Source organism: Megascapheus bottae, chromosome 12 (assembly GCF_031878675.1).
Source record: "Megascapheus bottae isolate mThoBot1 chromosome 12, mThoBot2.hap1, whole genome shotgun sequence".
In the NCBI taxonomy this organism is placed as follows: Eukaryota; Metazoa; Chordata; class Mammalia; order Rodentia; family Geomyidae; genus Megascapheus; species Megascapheus bottae.
Window position 1 is genome coordinate 11,098,619 of NC_143520.1, and position 21,480 is coordinate 11,120,098.

At 40.3% G+C, this 21,480-nt stretch overlaps 1 protein-coding gene across 2 annotated transcripts in view; it reads left to right on the forward strand.

Moving 5' to 3' along the window:
- Nucleotides 1–4,418: 4,418 nt before the first annotated feature.
- Nucleotides 4,419–21,480, forward strand: part of Slc25a12 (solute carrier family 25 member 12) — a 97,542-nt gene continuing 80,480 nt past the window's right edge. The window contains exons 1-3 of one of the 2 annotated variants that reach the window (XM_090342637.1): nucleotides 4,501–4,517; nucleotides 5,419–5,472; nucleotides 11,728–11,801. Coding sequence is in view for 1 of the 2 variants with exons in the window: in XM_090342636.1 (XP_090198762.1) it covers nucleotides 4,506–4,517; nucleotides 5,419–5,472 (66 nt within the window). In the remaining variant the exon portion in view is untranslated. Of the gene's footprint in view, nucleotides 4,518–5,418; nucleotides 5,473–11,727; nucleotides 11,802–21,480 lie in introns of both variants that reach the window. The other variant, XM_090342636.1, reaches the window with a different exon arrangement.

Sequence of the window (21,480 nt, forward strand, 5' to 3'; positions counted from 1 at the left end):
AGTTAGAAAGACACACAATCCTGGTTTACTTAGTAATATTTTATTTATTTATTTATTTATTTATTTAGCCAGTCCTGGGCTTGAGTTCAGGGCTTGAGCACTGTCCTTGGATTTTCTCAAGGCTAGAGCTCTACCACTTGAGCCTCAGCACCACTTCCGGCTTTTTTCTATGTATGTGGTACCAAGGAATCGAACCCGGGTCTTCATGCATGCTAGGCAAGCACTTTAAGCACTAGGCCAAACTCCCGGCCCTACTTAGTAATATTTTAATACTCAACTAAATGTTTATCCTATCTTGATTTTACTTCTTGCAAGACGGTGACTAGAGTATATAGCACCCATAGTGGAACCAGCATCAAACACTGTATTTGTGTCAAAAAATAATCAGAAGAAGTCAGATGATAAAACAGAAATGGTATATTGTTAAAACGGAGGAGGATTGTGAGTGTTAGCAGAACAATATCATTGGAATATTATTCGAATAATTACATTATGGTTTATTAAGGTTCTAGGCATTCTTTCACTTAGAAAACACATGACTTTTAAACTATTTTAATGTAACTGCATGGGAGTTGGATAAATGTTTGTATGGGTTTGTTTAGCAAGTTCATTACACTTTTATTTCTGTGGGGAACTGTATTATTTTCACAAACAACAACTTAACCAGCAGATTTAAATTCTCAGCCTTGTCAGTGTACATACTGAATCTTTCATGAAACCAACTCAAGAAAGGGAATGTTTTTAATAACATCTACTTTTTATGATCAGCAATGAAAAATCAATAAAAATAGCCTCTTCTATTAACTTCCCATTTAATTTCTGAGATATCATTTAGACTGTCTTAATTATCCAGTTTTCAGCTTAAAAGTTGTTCCATAGTTTTGAACTGATTTCTTGCTAACAAATACCACTTGTGACTTAAAGAAACACTTCTAAATTACTATGTTTATGGGTAATTAAGAAAGAGGGTTTGAAATTATTTTTACCATCTTTCCCCATATATATTGTGCATCTTGATGGGTCTATCTTTTGGTATTTCATTAACTAATAAGCTTTCCCAATTACAATCACCTACAATAAAACTGAAATCAAGATTTTATTTGGTAAAATTTCTATTAATATATTAGCTAGTTAGTACAGAGGAATGATAGCTTGAAAGCTTTTTCATAGCAAGAACACTAATATCTCTCTATATCTATCTATCTATCTATCTATCTATCTATCTATCTATCTATCTAGATAGATAGATATATGTATATTTTTTGCCAGTCCTCAGGGCCTGAGCACTGTCCTTGGACTTTCTCAAGGTGACCATTTGAGCCTCAGCACCACTTCCAGCTTTTTTCTATGTATGTGGTACCGAGGAATCAAACCCAGGTCTTCATGCATGCTAGGTAAGCACTCTACCACTAGGCCAAACTCCCGGTCCCAGGAACACGAGTTTTTTTTTAAAAGAAATTTTATAGTGTACATTTAAGATATACAGCATGATAGTATAAGGGGCATATGTGGATCACTCCTCCTAACCCTAGGTATTCAAGAGGCTGATATCTGAGGATTACAGTTCAAAGTCAGTCTGGGCGGGATAGCTTAGGAAAATCTTATTTTCAATTAACCACCAAAAAGCCAGAAGTGGAGCAGTAGATCAAGTAGAGTGCCAGCCTTGATCACAAAAGCTCAGGGACGGAGCCTAGGCCCTGAGTTCAAACCCCAGGACTGGCACACATACACAAAAAGGCATACACAGCAAAGTGATTACTATTGTGGAACTAATTAATATAGTCATCATTTTGAATAGTTGCCCAGATCCCTATATCTTGCAGCAAAACAGCTACTCATTTAACAAGTCTTGATTCTACTGTCAATTACAGTCTTTATATTAGCTCTTTGAATTTGTATTAGCTACTTTTCATCCTTTAATCCACATTTTCCCTCTTCACATTCTTCCTACATCCCAACTGTGATACAATCACAGTTTCTTCCATTCTTCCTCTCTCTTTGTATATGTTTGTCTCTGTCTCTATATATGCAAGGTTATATATTGTATATCTGTATATAACTAATAAGGGTATATGCCCTAGTCTGATACATGATTTCAATTTTTTCCCTCATTCTGAAGGCTGCCTTTCATTTTGTTGGTTATTTCTTTTACTGTACAGAACATTTTTGCTTCTATAGTTAGAACTTTGGGTTTGATGCTTAAGAAATTATTGCCCAGGGCAGAGTCCAGAAGCTTTCTCTGTAACTTTCTTCTAGGAATTGTTTTTCCCCAGCACTGAGACTTGAACTCAGGCCCTGGGCACTGTCCCTAAGCTTCTTTTGCTTGAGGCTAGCACTCTACCACTTGAGCCACAGTACCATGTGCAACCTTTTCTATTTATGTGTTATTGAGAAATAAAACCCAGGGCTTCATGCATGCTAGGCACTAAGCCACATTCCCAACCCCCTTCTAGGAGTTTTATACTTCCAGGTTTTACTTTTTTAAAATTGAGCCATGTGCCAGTGGCTCTCATATCTGTAATTCTAGCTATTTTAGAAGGCTGAAATCTGAGGATTGAGGTTCAAAGCCAGCCTGGGCATGAAACTGTGAGACTCTTTTTTTTTTTTTCCCCCCCTCAAGATTTTGGGGCCGGGAGTTTGGCCTAGTGGTAAAGTGCTTGCCTAGCATGCACGAAGACCCGGGTTCAATTCCTTGGTACCACATGCATAGAAAAAAGCTGGAAGTGGTGTTGAGGCTCAAGTGGTAGAGCTCTAACCTTGACAGAGTCCAAGGATAGTGCTCAGGCCCTGAGCTAAAGCCCAGGACTGGCAAAAAAAAAAAAAAAAAAAAAAAAAGAAAAAAAGATTTTGATCCAAATGAAGGGACCTTGGGCTGCCAACTAGACATCTTTCCTTTCTAAAATAACATAAAATAAACCTTACATTACCACTTACAGAAACTTTAGAAAATAAGAAACAGAAAATAATGGACAAGAGACACTAAAAGGAAAACTGTTACATTGTTCCAAAACACATTGACCAAAAAGAAGCAATCAGAAAAATAAAACACACTGAACAGATGGAGGAAGGATATAATAGTGAAAGACAAAGCAACTGCAACAGAAAAGCTCATTTTGGGAGTACCAGCATTGTAGGTAATAGCTTAGCAACAATTCTCATTTGCTACTACTCTTTATGTCTGTTAGTTATCAAAACTATAAACCAAGTGAAACTGAGGTAGATCTTGGAGTTCTTAGACTTTAAAAAAAAAATCTTTTAAAAGACACATATACACTAGGAGAGTGAGTATGGACAAAAACACTTTATGCACATGTGTGGCGCCGGAACCATGAAGCTTATTGAGATTGATTTGTAAAGAGGGAAAAGAGAATAAGAGTGAAAGTGTGACTCTGATCAGGATAGGTTGTATTCCTGTATGGACATGTCAAATGAAATCCCCAACCAACTGGTGATAGTAAAAGTGGAAATAAATAAACAGTAGGGTACCTTGTTTGAAAGCATAAAAACATCCTCAGATGTGGCTGAGGTTTTGGAGAAACTTTATGATCTGTCAGTAAGTTGCCCAGAGGGTAGGGACTACATCTTGTCTTTGTATTCTTTAGAAGCAGGGCTATCTATGTCTGGCACAGAGAAGATGCCCGGCAACTTCTGAGTGCATCAGTATGTAGGCTGATGTGCTCATCATGGCAAGACTCGGTTTTACAGATATTATTTTTGTTCAAGAGAGCTACCATCTCTTAGGAAGGACTGAGATCCCACCAGGTGGTCTGTTCATGTCGAAATACGGGCCAGGATTCGGGGCCAACCGTGAAAATGAGTGGAGGTTTTTCCATCCGCATTGGCCCGCCATCTCACCTGCACGAAGACTGAGGGCGATGAGGAAAGTGGAGCACCAAACCTTTCCAATGGCACATGAAGCCGACACATCGTAACAACTGAGAAGCATGTTTCTGGTCGGGTCCCTAACTCGGGTTTCAGACATTTTCACCCGCGTGCGAGCTTTCTAATCCGCCAGCCTTTGCCATTAATTCGTGATGATCCACGGGGCGCGCTCCCCACTCCGGATCTGCAAACCTTGCTCACTGTGGGCCCCAAGGGTTCCTTTAACAGCCCCCGGGAACCCGCCTCCCGCTGAAGTCAGTCCCCAAAGCCACACCCACCAGGCGGCCGGAGGCAACTGGAGGCCGGTGCTTCCACCACACCGCCGTGGCATCCGCGGGCGCGTCGGAATCCCCGGGTTCACGTTCCAGTCTTCCGGGAGGGAGACGCGGGCGCCCTTCTCCTCTCCGCGGGCAGGCGGCCGGCCCAGAGCCCCGCCGGCGGCCGACCCCGGGCGCCGGGCCTGCTCCGGGCGGGCCGCGCCCGAGCTCATTTGCATAGGGACGCGCGCGGCACTCGCGAGCGGGAGGGCGGGCGGGCGCGGCGAGCGAGGCGGCGCGCGCGCGCCGTGACAGCTGGGCCCTGCTCGTTCACTCGCTCGCTCGTCCCCGGCTTCCGAGCACAGCATGGCGGTCAAGGTGACTCCAGCTCTCTACTGCTGCCTTTATTGCATACGAGCCATTCCCAGGGCCCCGCCGGCAGCCCCCCTCAGCCTCTTTCCATGTCTTTTTGTGCCCCGTTCTTAGATAGCGGGTGCGGGGGCTCCAGGTTGCGGCTGGGAGAGCGGCGCGGGGCTTCGACAGGAGGGGAGGAGGATGCCCGGCTGGGGGAGGGGAAGGAAGAGGGCTGTGAAGATCGCTGGGCACTGGGGGACGAGTAGCGTCCTGCCCTTAGGTGCGAGGGATTGTGAGCACTGCGTCGCGGAGCATGGGAAAGGGGATGAAGTGGCCCGGGGAGCCGGGGCAGCCTCGGACGTCCGCGGATGCGTGGGGGAGGGGGTGGGTCCGAGCCATTCGGAGCCTCCGTCGGGGCTGCAGTTGTCATTTGCATCGCAGGTCGCAGGATGGTGAAAGTGCCTCTGTCTTTCTGTGGAAGCTCTCACGTTTTAGGTTTGGCGGAGGGAAAGAGGACTGCCGCGATAATTATACGTAATTATTGCTTTCCATTGGGAAGAAAGGCTGGTAGGCCACGCGGTTAATTTGTGCATTTTAATACTCCGGCTGCCCTCCTCTTGTGCGTCTCGATCTGAAGCCTGGTGCTTGCTGTTCTAGGACGTGGAGTACAGTAAAAGGCTGATACTCATTGCCTCTTCTTTCCGGTTCAGGTAGCACCGTCACAACCATTCGCACCGGTTTTCCCACCTTCTCCGTCTATGACCTCCAGTTTGGCAGTCGTGATTAGCAATTAGGGCTTTTGGGTTGCTTACAACTAAATGCCACCATAGAGGATGAGACCATTGATTGTTAGCAGATGGGAACTGTAATCTAAAGAGCTCCTGTGATCTTCAGTGAAGCGTTAACTGGCTTTTTCCCCCTACAGGTACACACAACCAAGCGGGGTGATCCTCATGAGCTGAGGAACATATTCCTACAGGTAAATTAACATGCTTTTCACTGAGAAAACAAAAAAAGGTGTGCTCTAATCTTTTTCATGTCTTATCTTTGAGCGATGTTGTAATTTCATGTATGCTTACAAAGATGACTAGACAATATAGTTTGCAATTCTCTTACTGATACGAGATTGAAGGATTTTCTTTATACTTAGGATTGATCAAAGGTTTTCCTCAAATTATTTTCTCTTTGACTTTACACTATGTAAAAATAGACTTAAAACAATGCCTAGCTTCCCTTAAGACTGAGATAAAGTTTCAAAATTCATTGGCATACTTGTAAAATTGGTAAGTATGATGACAATAGTCTTAGTTCCTTGAAAATAGTATGTTTTTACAATTTTTCAGTTTAAGAATATTCCTTCATATAATTTGTTATGAAGATAATATTAAAGCTATTTTTAATTTGCTTTTCCTTGACTTATTCATACTTAAAACCATACAAGTTTTGATATAAAATGTTATTCTCTAAAAAACTCTTGCCTAGAATCTACCTAAATTTACACTAAGCATTTAGGATCAGTGACTAGGTCATAGACAAAAAAAAAAAAAGAGGTTTGCTTAATTTTTGCTTCATTTTTTAAGACATTTTACTAAATATTGTGGTGTTTCCCAGAAATGTTCTATTGAAAAATTCTTATTCTGGATTTGAGTTCTTACATAGACATTTTAACCTTGGGCAGATTCCTGCTGGGTATTATTTCCCTCCTTAAAATGAAAGGTGACCTCTAAGGTTACTTCTAAATCCGAAAGTCTATGGTTCTATATTAGGAAAATACTCTAACATATGCTGAGGAGCCTTGAATTGATTCCATTTTTATCTGAAACAGAATTTTAATTTACTGTTGGAGAGACTACTAGACCATACACAGGTGTAGTTCATTTACCTGAATTAGCCTCCCAAGTGCTGGGCTTATAAAATTAATTAGAGCAAGTATCTTTTCAAGAAGAGAAGTAATTATAACAGAACTGTTCAAATTGTGGCTTGTGTTCGTCCCAAAATATATCATGTTAACTGTGTCATAAGATTATCTTAATTGTAGGTGTTCATATGATAAAGTGTTTTCTTCATTAAATGGGCATGGAAAAAAAATCAGTTGATGCTACTTGATATAGTAAAATGAGCATTGGTCCAAGAAACAGGATCATCCTCTGTTAAATTTCCAGGCCAGCATTTATCTGGCTAGACTTTGAGGATTTCATCTTCTCATGTGAGACTCAGTGAGACATAAGAGAATGAAAATCCAGCTTCAAAAATTCTATGGAGCCTAGGAGGATGGCCTTGTGGTAGAGTGCTTGCCTAGCATGCATGAAGCCCCAGGTTTGATTAGTCGGTACCACATATACAGAAAAAGCCAGAAACGGTGTTGTGGCTCAAGTGGCAGAGCACTGTCCTTGAGCAAAAAGTGTCCAAGGATAGTGCCCAGCCCTAAGTTCAAGCCCCGGGACTGGCCCCTCACCCCCAAAAAAATTCTATGGAAAAAGTCTCACTGTGGGGCTCAGAGTTTGACCTACTGGTAGAGTGCTTATCTAGCATGCACGAAGGCCTGGGTTCGATTCCTCAGTACCACATACATAGAAAAAAGCCGGAAGTGATGATGAGGCTCAAGTGGTAGAGTGCTAGCCTTGAGAAAGTCCAAGGACAGTACTCAGGCCCTGAGCTCAAGGCCCAGGAATAGGCAAAAAAAAAATAATAAGTCTAACTATATGGATTTGTTATTTTGTGTTTTTGTTTTGTTTTGGAGGCTGGTTTTTGGGATAGGTGGATGGGAAATGGTGGTGGTAATGTGGCTTGGTGGAATAAGGAAAGAGACTAACACTAACAACTTTTAAGAGACTAAGACTATTTGACAATTTTTAAATCTTAGCTTTTCACGTAATGTTTTGCATATTACTCTATTTTTACAACATCATTGACATTATTATGGTGCTGTTTATTGAATCTAGAGCCTCATTCTGTTAGGCAAGTATTCTACTACTGAGCTAGTATTCTACTACTGACTTGTTTTTATGACAATCTTATAGAATGTTCAATATTAAAATAAAATATTGACTCAAACATTATTAATAGAGAGAATATAAGAAAGGAAGAGAGGGGCCGGGAGTTTGGCCTAGTGGTAGAGTGTTTGCCTAGCATGCACGAAGACCTGGGTTCAATTCCTTGGTACCACATACATAGAAAAATGACGGAAGTGGTGCTGAGGCTCAAGTGGTAGAGCTCTAGCCTTGAGAAAGTCCAAGGTCAGGGTTCATGCCCTAAGCTCAAGCCCAAGACTGGCAAAAAAAAAAAAAGGAAGAAATACAACATACATACTTTAGGAAAGCAAAAAGTTCTTAGATACATTATAGCTAGTTGGAGCAATTGTACTACAATTACCAAGTAATGTAGTAATTTTTTTTTTGTCAGTGGTGGGACTTGTACTTTGGGCCTGGGCACTGTCCATGAGCTCTTCAGCTCAAGCCTACCAGTCTGCCTCTTGAGCCACAGTACCACTTCTGGTTTTATGGTGGTTAACTGGAGATAAGAGTCACCAATTTTTGTCCCTGGGTTGGCTTCGAACCCTGATCCTCAGATCTCAGGGTCCTGAGTAGCTAGGATTACAGGCATAAACTACTGGCACCTAGCGACATAGTAAATTTTTATTCTTAGCTTGACTGCTTCAAAGGATACATAAAGTTATTGGATACTTTTACAAAAAAGTTTTAGGATAGATAAAAATTGGAATTGGATTTTTTAATGGATGCATTTAGATGTAATAGACACATATCAGCTAATTATACATTTCTGTAGCAATTATTTACTCAAGTATTTAGTAAAAACTACTTTTTGCATACCATACACTTGTATTAGTTTAGTAACAAAACCAAATGACTAATTAAAGCAGAAAAGTAAGCCAAGACTTGATGATAGACTTGTGATTGAACTAGTTCTTCCCTGAGGACCAGTCCATCTTTAAAGATCAGTGACGAAGGGGGTCAAGAATATTGGAGATAAATGCATAGTCTATAGTAGAGCAATTGGATTGGAAGAGAGTGGTCAGGTATTAACAATGGTACTAACATTTACTAATTGTTTAGAGTGTGTTGTATATTGGCCCAGTGCTCTAAGAATGTTACTGTCATACAAATCTTAGTTCATTTTGATATCTATATTGTATGGATGTTATCAAATGACTTGGTTACTGTTACTTAGCTCAGAAATGATAGAGACCAGAGTCAGTAAGATCAAACCCTAGAACCTATCTTTTAAAACTTTATGTATAGTAGGATTTTTGAAACAAGGTGATTTTTTTTTTCTTTTTCTTTTTGCCAGTCCTGGGCTTGAGCCCTGTCCTTGGATTTTCTCAAGGCTAGAGCTCTACCACTTGAGCCTCAGCACCACTTCTGGCTTTTTCTATATATGTGGTTCCGAGAAACTGAACCCGGATCTTCGTGCTTGCTAGGCAAGCACTTTTACCACTAGGCCAAACTCCTGGCCCCCACAAGGTGATTTTTTTTTTTTTTTTGCCAGTCCTGGACTTGAGCTCAGGGCCTGAGCACTATCCTTGGACTTTCTCAAGGATAGAGCTCTACCACTTGAGCCTCAGCACCACTTCCAGCTTTTTTCTATGTATGTGGTACGGAGGAATCGAACCTGGGTCTTCATGCATGGTAGGCAAGCACTCTACCACTAGGCCTCAAGGTGATTTTTTTTTTTTAAGTTATAGTTTATTGCAGCAAAAAGGTTGACGATTAAAATCAGCAATGGATGGGCTGGGAATGTGACTCAGTGGTAGAGTGCTTCTCTAGCATTCATGAAGCCCAGGGTTTCATTTCCTAGTACAAGGTGATTTTTTTTTAAGGTTATTTTTTCTTTTATATTAATTTTCTGTGTATGTGTTACCAAGGAATTGAACCCAGGGCCTCATGGATGCTAGGTAAGCACTACTAAGCCACCATTCCCTGCCCAACAAGTTGATTTTGAAAGACAAAATTATGTCAGGGGCTAATGGCAGCCATGCTGTGTTAAGAATTTAAAGAAATAATATAGCTACTTATGTGATGAAAAAAAAGTGCCTTTTTGCGTAAGTACCTAGAACATTGGCCAGCAACTTTGGATTTGAAACAGTTGAGAGGCTCTGTGGGTTTCTGAGTGCCCACATTGAAGTGGTGCATTCTGGCAGCTTTTTGTGTGAGTTGGGTAAAGTCTGGAGAGACTGGAAGTGAGGCTGTCAGCTATTAGGCTATTGAAATAATACAGGTGGGAGATAATGACCTGCCTGGAGTGGATGATGCCTGGGAGAATGGAAAGGAAGGACAATACTAGGGACTTTGTAAAGGAAGAATCTGTTGAATATGGATATAATAGAAGAGTAGTAAATCTAGCATTTTTAGGACAGATGTTAATAGGCATCTATTTTAGGATTTTTTTTTTTTTTGCAAGGGGTGAGAAGGCATCTATTTTAGGATTTTTTTTTTGCGGGGAGGGTGAGATCATTTGATTGCTAAACAAATGTCACCCACTAAATTAACATCAAGTTGCAAAGTTACAGTTCTTTATGAGTGGTAGATGAATTTTTATGCTCAGGAAAATTAAATATAAAATAAATAGGACAGAGTATCAGGACTGATTTGTAGGTAATATTCATAATTGAACTGGTCAAGAAAATGAATAAAATTAAGGAGAATAGTCCTACTGGGGTTAAAGTATGAGTTAACAAAAAGGGCAAATCAAGGTTACATTATAGTGTGTTCTATATTTGATATAATTTGGTTTTGATAGAATTTTGGAGTCATTTGAGTTCAGCATCATTTGAGCTTCACTATAAAGAAGGGCTGTATTTAAATTAAATTAATTTTGAAATGGTCTTATGTAACCCAGGCTGGGTTCCCAAATGTACCAACATGCCTGACTATTTTTAAATTTTAGAGTACAATTTAAAGCTGAGCTTGGTGGTACACACTTAGAATCTTGGTATTTAGGAGCCTGAGGCAGAAAGATTTGTAGTTTGAAGCTATAGCTACAGAATAAGTTGAAGGACTACATAAGAGACCTTGTCTTTAAGAAACAGAAGAATATAGTTAAAAGTTCTCTGTAAAGTGTAGGTCTATGGCATTGTCTTTCTTCATAAACAGAATGACTCAAAAGGCAATTGTAGTATGACATGCTGATGGACACATGTAATTCATGTAATCCCAGAACTCAGGAGGTGGAAGCAGGAGGGTTCAGAGTTCAAGGCTGGCCTTGGTGCACTATATAGTCGTGGTTCTATTTCAAGAAACGAATTAAACCAAAAGAGCTGTTGGTTAGCTAAAACAGTGAGTTAGGACTAGGGTTGTGGCTGAGTGGTAGAGCTTCAGCCAAGAGCAAGAAGTTAAAGTGAAATCGGGAGCCCCTGTGTTCAAGTCTTGGTACTCATTTTTGAAGGTACAGAGTACAGGTGTGCCCGTGTTTAATGAAATTATATACGTAAGTTTTCAATAAAGGCTTTGTAAGAGTGAAACATTTTAAGCTGGGTGCCAGTAGCTCATATCTGTAATCCTAGTTACTCAGGAGGCTGAAATCTGAAGGTCATAGTTGGAAGTTAGTTCAAGCAGAAGGGTCCTTGATACTCTTTTCTCCAATTAACCATCTAAAAGTCCAGAAGTGGAGCTGAGACTCTAGAGGTAGAGCATTGGCCTTGAACAAAACCCAAGGACAGTGCCCAGGCTCTGAGCTCAAGCCTCAGGACTAGCAAGAAAAAAATAAGAGTGGAATGTTATTTTGAATATAGGGAAATAGCTCATTTTTAGTGTGTACTTTATTGATGCTCAAAATTTGATGAATTAGGCCAGGCATGGTGGCAGCTCATACCTGTAACCTTAGCTACTCAGGAGGCTGAGATTTGAGGATCATGTTTCAAAGCCAATCTGGGCACTAAAGTTCGTGAGACTCTTATCTCCAATTAATTACCAGAAATCCGGAAGTGGCAGTATGACTCAAGGGGTAGGGTGACAGCCTTGAGCTGAAGAGCTCAGGGACAACACCCAGGCCCAGAGTTCAAGTCCCATGACCAGCAACAACAGCAAAAAATGATGAACTGTATTTTCTTCTAGTATTTTTGAAGATTATGATGAAATTCCAAATGAAAAATTAACATTACTTTAAAAAAATGAGTGACAAGAATGTAAAGCAGAGTCTATCTTGAGTATGAACACTTGTGCAAAGAGGCAGGGTGAATAGAGAGTAGAATGAATATGGTCAACTACTTTATATGCAGGTATGAAAATGGAACAGTGAAGATGTTGAGACTTGTTTGGGAAGCAGAGGAGAGAAGTGAAAGTGACAGAAGGGGTGAGTTTAATCTAGGTTTACTATATGTATATATGGACATGCCACAACAAAATATCCAAAATATACTTGTATGGCAATTGAGGCTAATTAAAAAATGGAGAACAGAACAGAAAAGAATGTAAGAAAGATGTTTATTAGTATCCTGCATTTTCCTACTTCCTGCCTAAGTCAATGAAATAAGAGCACAACAAATGAATTCTTTATTATCATGTTTTGACAGTCCTGGGGCTTGAACTCAGGGACTGGGCACTGTCCTTGATAATCTTTTGTTAATTGATTTTCTTAGTTGGGCTGACTTTGAACTGAATCCGCACATCTCAGCCTTTTTTTTTTTTTTTTTTTTTTTTTTTTTTGTGTCAGTCTTGGGCTTGAGCTCAGGGCCTGAGCATTGTCCTTGGACTTTCTCAAGCCTAGAGCTCTACCACTTGAGCCTCAGCACCCCTTCTGGCTTTTTTCTATGTTTGTGGTACTGAGGAATTGAACCCAGGTCTTCCTAGGCAAGCACTCTACCAATAGGCCAAACTCCTGGCCCCAACATCTTAGCCTTTTGAGTAAGATTACAGATGTGAGTTACCAGTGCGTGGCAAAAGAATTCTTTTGGAATTCATTTGTACTCAGGGCTTGGGCACTGTCCTTGAGTTTTGTGATCCAGGTTAGCATTCTACCATTTGAGCTACAGCTCCATTTCTGACTTTTTTTTTTTTTTTTGGTGGTTAATTGGAGATAAGAGTCTCATGGACCTTCCTGCCTTGGCTGGCTTCAAATTCAGATCTCAGCCTCCTGAGTAGCTAGGATAGCATATGTGAGCCACTAGAGCCTGGCAAATTAACTCTCAATTTGTTCATCTGTGGTGTTAATTTTACAACCAGTTGTCAAGATAAGATTTACTACTTTATAAGTGCAATTTCTTGATTTATCTCTTCTTTTATCTAGTACCCTCACACTGTCATTGACCCAATTTTGCTTCATCCTAAGCATATAGTAGCAAAAGGATACAATAGAAACAATGGAGAAAGCAGAAAGTGTGAACAACTGGCTTGAAATAGGCTATTTGTTATAAGCCTGACAAATTTAAAATCAATGTTTAATCTTATCTGTGGCATGGTGGGTGGTTTAAAACAAACTCTTAGGACTTTTTTTGTGTGTGTGTGGGGTCATGGAGCTTGAACTCTGGGCCTGGGCACTGTCCCTGAGCTCTTCAGCTCAAGGCTACTGCCTTACCCCTGAGTCTGGGCCCAGGTCCTTCCTTTTGAGCCCGGGCTGACTTTGAACCTTGATTCTCAGATCTCAGCATTATGAGTAGCTAGGATTATAGGTGTGAGCCACCATGCCTGGTGAATATGATTTCTTATTGTTAAAAATTTTAATATATTTTACACGTGTGTAGAGAGGAAAATAAAAGCACTCTCAATGTGTGCATATTGAACGTTGAGCAAATAAACATTTTAAGAACTTAATTCCAATCCTAAAGTGAAAAGAGTTTTAGCCAAATGGGATTGAATAAATCCAGGAGTGATATAGAAGACTTTTTTTTTTTTTTTTTTTTTTGCCAGTCCCAGGGTTTGAACTCATGGCTTGAGCACTATCCTTGGGCTTTCTTAAGGCTAGAGCTCTAATGCTTGAGCCACAGCACTATTTCCAGCTTTTTGCTGTTTGTGGTACTGAGAAATTGAACCTGGTTCTTTTGCATGCTAGGCAAGCACTAGGCCAAATTCCTAGCTCTAGAGGACATTTTTTTATTGTTGTTGTTGGTCATGGGGCTTGACCTTGGGGCCTGAGTGCTCTTCCTGAGTGTTTTTGCTCAAGGCTACTGTTCTACTGCTTTGAGCCATAGTACCACTTGCAGTTTCTGGTTGTTGATTGGAGATAAGTGTCTCATGGAGTTTTCTGCCATGGCTGGCTTTCAACTGCAGTCCTCAGATCTCAACCTCTTGAGTAGCTAGGATTAGAGGCATGAGCCACAGTCACCTGAACGACTGCCCCCTTCCCCCCCTCCTCCCCAGTCCTGGGCCTTGAGCTCAGGGCCTGAGCACTGTCCTTGGGCTTTCTCAAAGCTAGAGCTCGACCACTTGAGCCACAGAACCACTTCTGGTTTTTTTTTCTATGTATGTGGTACCCAAGAATCGAACCCAGGTCTTTGTGCATGCTAGGCAAGCACTTTACCAGTAGGCAAAACTCCCGGCCCTGAACGACATTTTTTTTTTTTTTTTTGCCAGTCCTGGGCTTGAGCTCAGGGCCTGAGCACTGTCCTTGGACTTTCTCAAGGCTAGAGCTCTACCACTTGAGCCTCAGCACCACTTCCGGCTTTTTTCTATGTATGTGGTACCGAGGAATCGAACCCGGGTCTTCATGCATGCTAGGCAAGCACTTTAACCACTAGGCCAAACTCCCGGCCCCTGAACGACATTTTTTTAAACTAGTATCAAAGATTGAATTTAGGGCCTTGAGCTTGCACAGATAGTACTCTACCATTTGAGCCATACTGCCAATCCAGAATTTTGCTATTTTGGAGATAGTGTCTTATAGATTCTGCTAAGATTGGCCTTAAGCCATGATTGTCCATATCTCAGGCATTGGCTTTCAGTGCTTATTGAGGATCTGTTGTTTTATTGGCCATTCTGATTAAGGTTTTCATCTTAACCTTTAGTTAAGATATTTGGTTAAGTATATATGTATTTGTATATGTATACACACATACCTCTGTTCTGTTCAGCTTTCTATTGAGATTGTGGAAATTTCTAAAAACGTTTCTCTACTGAAATCCTTGCCATGGCTAGTATCAGACTTCTAGAACTTAAAGTTATACATATTTTGATGATGTGTTAGTCAAAACAATTTCAGCCTTAAGTAACAGAAACTCAGTTAAACTTGCTTAGGTCAGAATGTACTGGTTCTAGCCCTTCCTAGATAGCCCTTACTAATATCACCTGTGTGACAACTCATTGCTTAGTTTTTTAAAATTTATTTTTATTAAGTAGTTGTACAAAGGGATTTCAATTCCAGCAGTCAGATTATTAGTACAATGCATCTTGATCAATGTCACTCCTTCCACCTTTTCCCCTTATTTTTCCCTATTACAATCATACCCTGAAATTACATAGTTCAGTTTTTTATAGTGTACATTAAGTGTATTGACTGTATTTGCTCATCTTTTCTTCCTCCATTGGTGTACCCCCTCTTGTTGCCCACCCCCAAGAAAATATATTTTAGTTTTCTATTGTTCATTTTATCAAAAGGTCCATTAGTTGTTGAAAGATGTTACATCATTGGCTCCTCCCCTAAGTCCCTTAGACAATTTGTGTGTATGTGTATATAAACTTTGTATTTTATCATATGTTTGTATTTTAGAACTAAGTTTTACATAAGAGAAAAAATATTTGTCTTGTCTCCTTGAGCCTGACTGACTTTGCTTAAAACATCTTTTCTGAGGTTTATGTAACTCCCTTCTAATAGATGAGTACAATTTCATTGTGTATAAAATTCCATTGATGCACATATCCATTGTAGGGCATATGGGCTATTTCTGTATCTTAGCTTTCATAAATAGTAATGAGCACATATATGTGGGTGTGTGTTTTGTGTGTATGTGTGCTGATTTTATTTTTAGATAGGTTTTGCTTTACAGGGCAGCACCAGATTAGAATCCTACCAGTTCAGTATGTTTCACAGAAAGATGCCCTTTTGATAGATTTCTAGGTTGTTTAGGAATTATGGTGCCTAACCCTCAACTTTGTACCAAAGGAATGCAATTCTTTCATTGGTTGCTTCTTGATTACAAGTCCACCACTAAGCTAGCACTACTTGACTCATTTTTGTACATTGAAAGTACTTGACAGAGGCAGATCTTAAAGGAAAATTAACATACCTTTACTAGATGAAGGGCCAAAGAAAACTGGTCAAGTTAAAAGTAAAAAATATGAGAGACAGAGGTAACAAGAGATCTGTCTCCAGAGGGCTTCACAATAGTAATTTTGTAACATTCCATAACTTTCTACTATTTATTTTTTTTATTATTTTTATTTTTTACCAGTCCTGGAACTTGAACTCAGGGCCTGGGCACTGTCCTTGAACTTCTTTTGCTTAAGGCTAGTATTTTTTTTTTTTTTTTTGCCAGTCCTGGACTTGAGCTCAGGGCCTGAGCACCGTCCTTGGACTTTCTCAAGGCTAGCGCTCTAGCACTTGAGCCTCACCACCACTTCCAGCTTTTTTTCTATGTATGTGCTACCAAGGAATCGAACCCGGGTCTTCATGCATGCTAGGCAAGCACACTACCAGTAGGCCAAACTCTTGGCCTCTACTATTGCTTTTATACAACCTTTAAAAATACCTAAGTGAGGGGCCAGGAGTTCGGCCTAGTGGTAGGGTGCTTGCCTTGCATGCACGAAGACCCTGGTTCAATTCTTTGGTATCACATACATAGAAAAAAGCTGGAAGTGGTGCTGAGGCTCAGGTGATAGAGCTCTAGCCTTGAGCCAAGGACAGTGCTCAAGACCTAAGCCCAAACCCAGAACTGGCAAAAAAAAAAAAAATACCTAAGTGAGCTGGGTGCCAGTGGCTCATGCCTGTAATCCTAGATATTTAGGAGTCTGAGATCTAAGGACTATGGTTCAAAGCCAACCCAAACAGGATAGTTTGTAAGACTCTTGTCTTCAATAAACATCAAAAAGCTGGAAGTGGAGCTGTGGCTCAAGAGGTAGTTTTGAGCAAAAAAGTTTGGGGACAGCAGACAAACCTTCAGGACACACACACACACACACACACACACACACACACACACACACACACACACACACACACACCAAGTGAAAGAAGTATGAATAACAAACTAAAATTAGGACCCCTGGAGCAGAACTGTAGCCCTACCTTCTTTTCTAATTGTGTTCTTCTTTCCAACTTCCTATTTCCTTCTACTTCATGTGACGTTGCTAATTACTTTGAGCAGCTTTGTTGAACAGAGATTGCTATTGATTGTCCCACTGGTAACCAGGTACAGTTCTAAGGTTCATAGTGTAGCTACTTAAATCACACATTCATACATGGATACATATTTTTAATTTGTTTCCCAGACTGATTTTGAACTCCTGGGCTTATGTGATTGATGCTTCTGTCTCAACCTTCCAATTAGCATAGAATATGGGTTCACAGCAGTGTGCTCAGCTAACAATTATAGTTTCTTCTTTTTTTTTCTTTATTTGTACTGGTATTAGGGCTTGAATGCAGAACCTCATATTCTTGCTTGGCTGCTTTGCTCAAGGCTGGTGTTCTGCTACAACTCTACTTCTCGTTATTTATTTATTTATTTATTTTCCAGTTGTGGGGTTTGGACTCAGCCTGGGTGCTATCCCTGAGCTTTTCAGCTCAAGGCTACCACCCTACCCCTTGAGCAACAGTGCCACTTTCAGTTTTCTAGTGGTTAATTGGGGATAAGAGTGTCACGGTCTTTAGTGCCCAAGCTGCCTTTGAATTGATATCCTCAGATCTCAGCTTCCCAAGTAGCTAGATTACAGGTGTGAGCCACCGCTCCCTGGCTACTTCTGGCTTTTTTACAAGTTAATTGAAGATGAGTCTTACAGATTTGTCTGCCTGAGCTGGCTTCAAACTGTGGTCTTCAGATCCTAGGCTCCTGGTTAGATAGGATTATGAGCATGAACTACCAGTACCAGCTATGAACACACTTTGTTCTGATAGTAGAGCATATATCTGGCAAACATGAGACCCTGATTTCAAACCCTGGTTATTTCTGCAAAGAAGAAAAAGAAAACAAAAAGTTTTATAGAAAGATGATGGTTTAAGGCTTTTCTGGATTCTACCTTTCCTTAATCCTAGGATTTCCCATCACTGAAAATATAGTTACATAGTTCTTAGATGCATTACTCTTTTATTTTCCCTACACATTTACCTAGGAAATGTAAGGGGTGTGTGTGTGTGTGTGTGTGTGATTTCCATGGTGTGTGTGATGTTTTAAAATGACATTCATGAATTTGTTCTTTTATTTATGTTTTGCTAGTCCTGAACTCAGGGCCTGAGCACTGTCCTTGGGAGTTTTCCTTAAGGCTAGTGCTCTGCCACTTGAGCCACAGTATCACTTCAGCATTTGTATGTATGTGGTACCAAGGAATCAAACCTGGGTCTTCATGCATTCTAGGCAAGCATTCTACCACTAGACCAAATCCCCGCTCCTGTTCTGTTATTTTGATGGTATCAGGGTTTGAACTTAAGTCCTTGAACTTGCTAGGCAGATGTGCTACCATTTGAATACCCCCTTCTCACCCCCACTATAGGGTTTTATATAGGAATTATAATTTTAAATATATAAATAATAACAGCCCATCAGTAGGTCACTGTTATTTATGTATCATGCACTGTCATAAGGCAACTCGATAATATAGGTACTATTATTATTATTTGTTATTATAATAATTAGCAGTACTTGGGTTTGGACTCAAGACTGTGCACTTAGCCATCTCCTATACTTTTTTTTGCCAGTGCTGGGGCTTGAACTCAAGGTCTGAGCACTGTCTTTGGGCTTTCTCAAGGCTAGAGCTCTACCACTTGAGCCTCAGCACCACTTGTGGCTCTTTCTATGTGTACGTGGTACCAAGGAATCGAACCCAGGTCTTCGTGCATGCTAGCCAAGCACTCTACCACTAGGCCAAACTCCCGGCCCCATCAGCTTCTTTTTGTGAGATAAGTCTTGGCAACTTTCTTGCCCGATGTGTCTTGGAACCATGGTGCTCCTGGTATTGGCCTACCATGTAGCTAAGATGACCAATACATGCTACTAGATCTAGCTATTGGTTGAGATGTGAGTCTTAAATTTATATCTTGGTTGGTTTTGAGTCACCACCCTCCCATTCTCACCCTCCCATTCAGCTAGGATTACAATTTGAGCCTTGAACATTTGGTTACTTATTATTATTATTATTTTTTTGCCAGTCCTGGGCTTGAGCTCAGGGCCTGAGCACTGTCCTTGGACTCTCTCAAGGCTAGAGCTCTGCCACTTGAGCCTCAGCACCACTTCCGGCTTTTTTCTATGTATGTGGTACCGTGGAATCGAACCTGGGTCTTCGTGCATGCTAGGCAAGCACTTTAACCACTAGGCCAAACTCCAGGCCCCTTGGTTACTTATTTTTATAGTGCTGGTGATAAACTTAAGGTCTCACGTATACTAGACAAGCATTACATTAGTGAGTTATAACCCCAACTTACCATTTAATTTCTTTCTTTCTTTATATTTGCTGATTTATATTTATTTTTGGTGCTAGGGATTGAATCTGGGTCCTCATATATGGTAAGTACTTGCTGTATGCCTTCCCCCATTAGCTCTAATGTTCTCATTTTAAAATTCTTACTCAGAGTTGTACAGTAAATGGACATACATATTTACATATATACATACATTAATGTAGCTTGCTTTTTGCTTTATACTGTTTGGAAATATAAGTATGTTAATACATATAGAATTACTTGTTATTTTCTGTAGCCTTTAAATTTTGTTTTAATAGGAGGGAGAATGAGGGAGACAGTAGCTGATCAATATGTACTGTATATATAAATGAACAGTTAAAAACAAAAAATCCTTTACACAGACTGGCAGACTCAGATTGAGAGGTTTGTAGTTTGAGGCCGTCCTAAGCATACATGAGGCCCCCTTATCTATTAGTAGCTTGTCACACCCATTTGCACCTGCCATCTTAGCTACATGAGAGATTGGCCTGTTCCAGTCCAGCCCAAGCAGACAAGTCCTTGAGATTCCTAGAATAGAAGAAACCGGGTATAGTGGCATGTGCCTGGCATCCCAGCCATGGAAGGAAACAAAATTAGGAGGATTATGGTCTAGGCGTGTGTCTAAGCAGCAAATAAGGTCCTATCTCAAAAATAACCAGTGTGGCCTGCATGAGGTGGCTCATGCCTCTAACTAGCTACTCAGGGAGGCTAAGATCTGAGGATCTCCATTCAAAGCCAGCCCAGGCAATACAAGCTTGTGATACTTTTTTTTTTTTTTTTTTTTTTTTTTTGCCATTCCTGGGGCTTGAACTCAGGGCCTGGGCATTGTCCTTGGAAACTTTTGCTCAAGGCTCATGCCCTGCCACTTGGGCCACAGAGACCACTTCTGGCTTTTTCTGAGTATGTGGTACTAGGGAATCAAAACCTAGGGCTTTGTGGATGGTTGGTGAGCACTCTAACACTAGGCTATGCTCACAGCCCAGTGATTCTCTTACCTCCAATTAATCACCAGAAAACCAGAAGTGGAACTGTGGCTCAAGGGTAGGGCAGTAGCCTTGAGTTGAAGTGTTCAGGGGCAACACCCAGACCCACAGTTCAAGCCCCACAACTGGAAAAACAACAACAACAAAAGCAGTGCAAAAAAGTACTGGACTCAAGAAGAAGAGCACCTACCTGGCTAATATAAAGTCACAAATTCAAACCCCAGTACTAACCAACCAACCAAACCAACTTTATTAAAAACTGGATCCAGACTAGGTTAATACATTTGCATTTGGTTGGTCTCCCCCATTGTTTAACACTTCCTGCTCCCTACCAGGCTAAAGGTCCTTCTTATAAAATGACAAAAATGTTGATGTTTTAATCAAGGCTTACCAATGTTATGGCATTCTATTCCCCTAGGAGCAGCTCCTTGATTGCAAAAAGACAAAATTTTCCCAGACTTATAAATATATATGCTTCTTTTATGTTCCCATGGTTACTTAGGACAAGAGACTGAAGTATTTATTTAAAGAACAATGCAAATTAATTATTCAACTTAATCTCCCCTGTGAAACATTCTGGTCCCAGTTATTGCATTCTCTGGAGTCATTATTTTATTTCTAATCTTACAATCACTTTGAAAGGAAAATTATTCTGGTAGCCCTAATTCATTATGGTAACTGAAGTGATTTCCGTGCTTAGTAAGGCTCTGTTCCTTCTCACTCTGTGAGTAATGTTTTAGTCAGGTAGCAAGCAGTAAAAATACATACATATTCTTATTTTAATTTAAAGATATTTTTCTATTAAAAATACTTAGTGAAAAGAAAAGTTAAGCATATAGAGTTTTATAGGAAGCCTTCTAAGAAAGGCAGTTTTCTTTCCAAAAGAAAGATTTTGCAAACAGAAGATTTTGTTTGCGGTGCATGTGAAATATACAACTAAAAGTGCCATTTTAAAATGGGCTTTTAAAGCTAGTACTGGTGCCTCATGCTTGTAATACTGCTACACAGGAGGCTGAGATATAAGGATATGTTCAAAGCCAGCCTGGGCAGGAAAAGTCTGTGTGATTCTTATCTCCAATTAGCTGCCAAAAAAGCGGGCTCAGGTGGTAGAGTGCTAGCCTTGAGCACAAAAGCTCAGGAATAGTGTCAAGGCCCTGAGTTCAAGCCACAGGACCAGCACATTAAAAAAAAAAAAGACATAAAATTGCTTCTCTCTTCTTTACATGTAATTAGTGGAAAATTTTTACATTACTAATTAAAATTGCTATTTCAAACATTACAGTTTAATAAAGTTATTAAAATTAAAAGAAGTCCCTGTGGCTGAATGTGTTTAAAATGACTTCCTCATTAAAATATTTATGGTAGAATGTCTCTTTCTGATAGAGTCAATATACTAAAATGAAGTGAATTCCACGTTGTGCTGTTGTTTGTGTATCAGATCTGCTGTGGTCTTTGCAGCATGCTTGTAT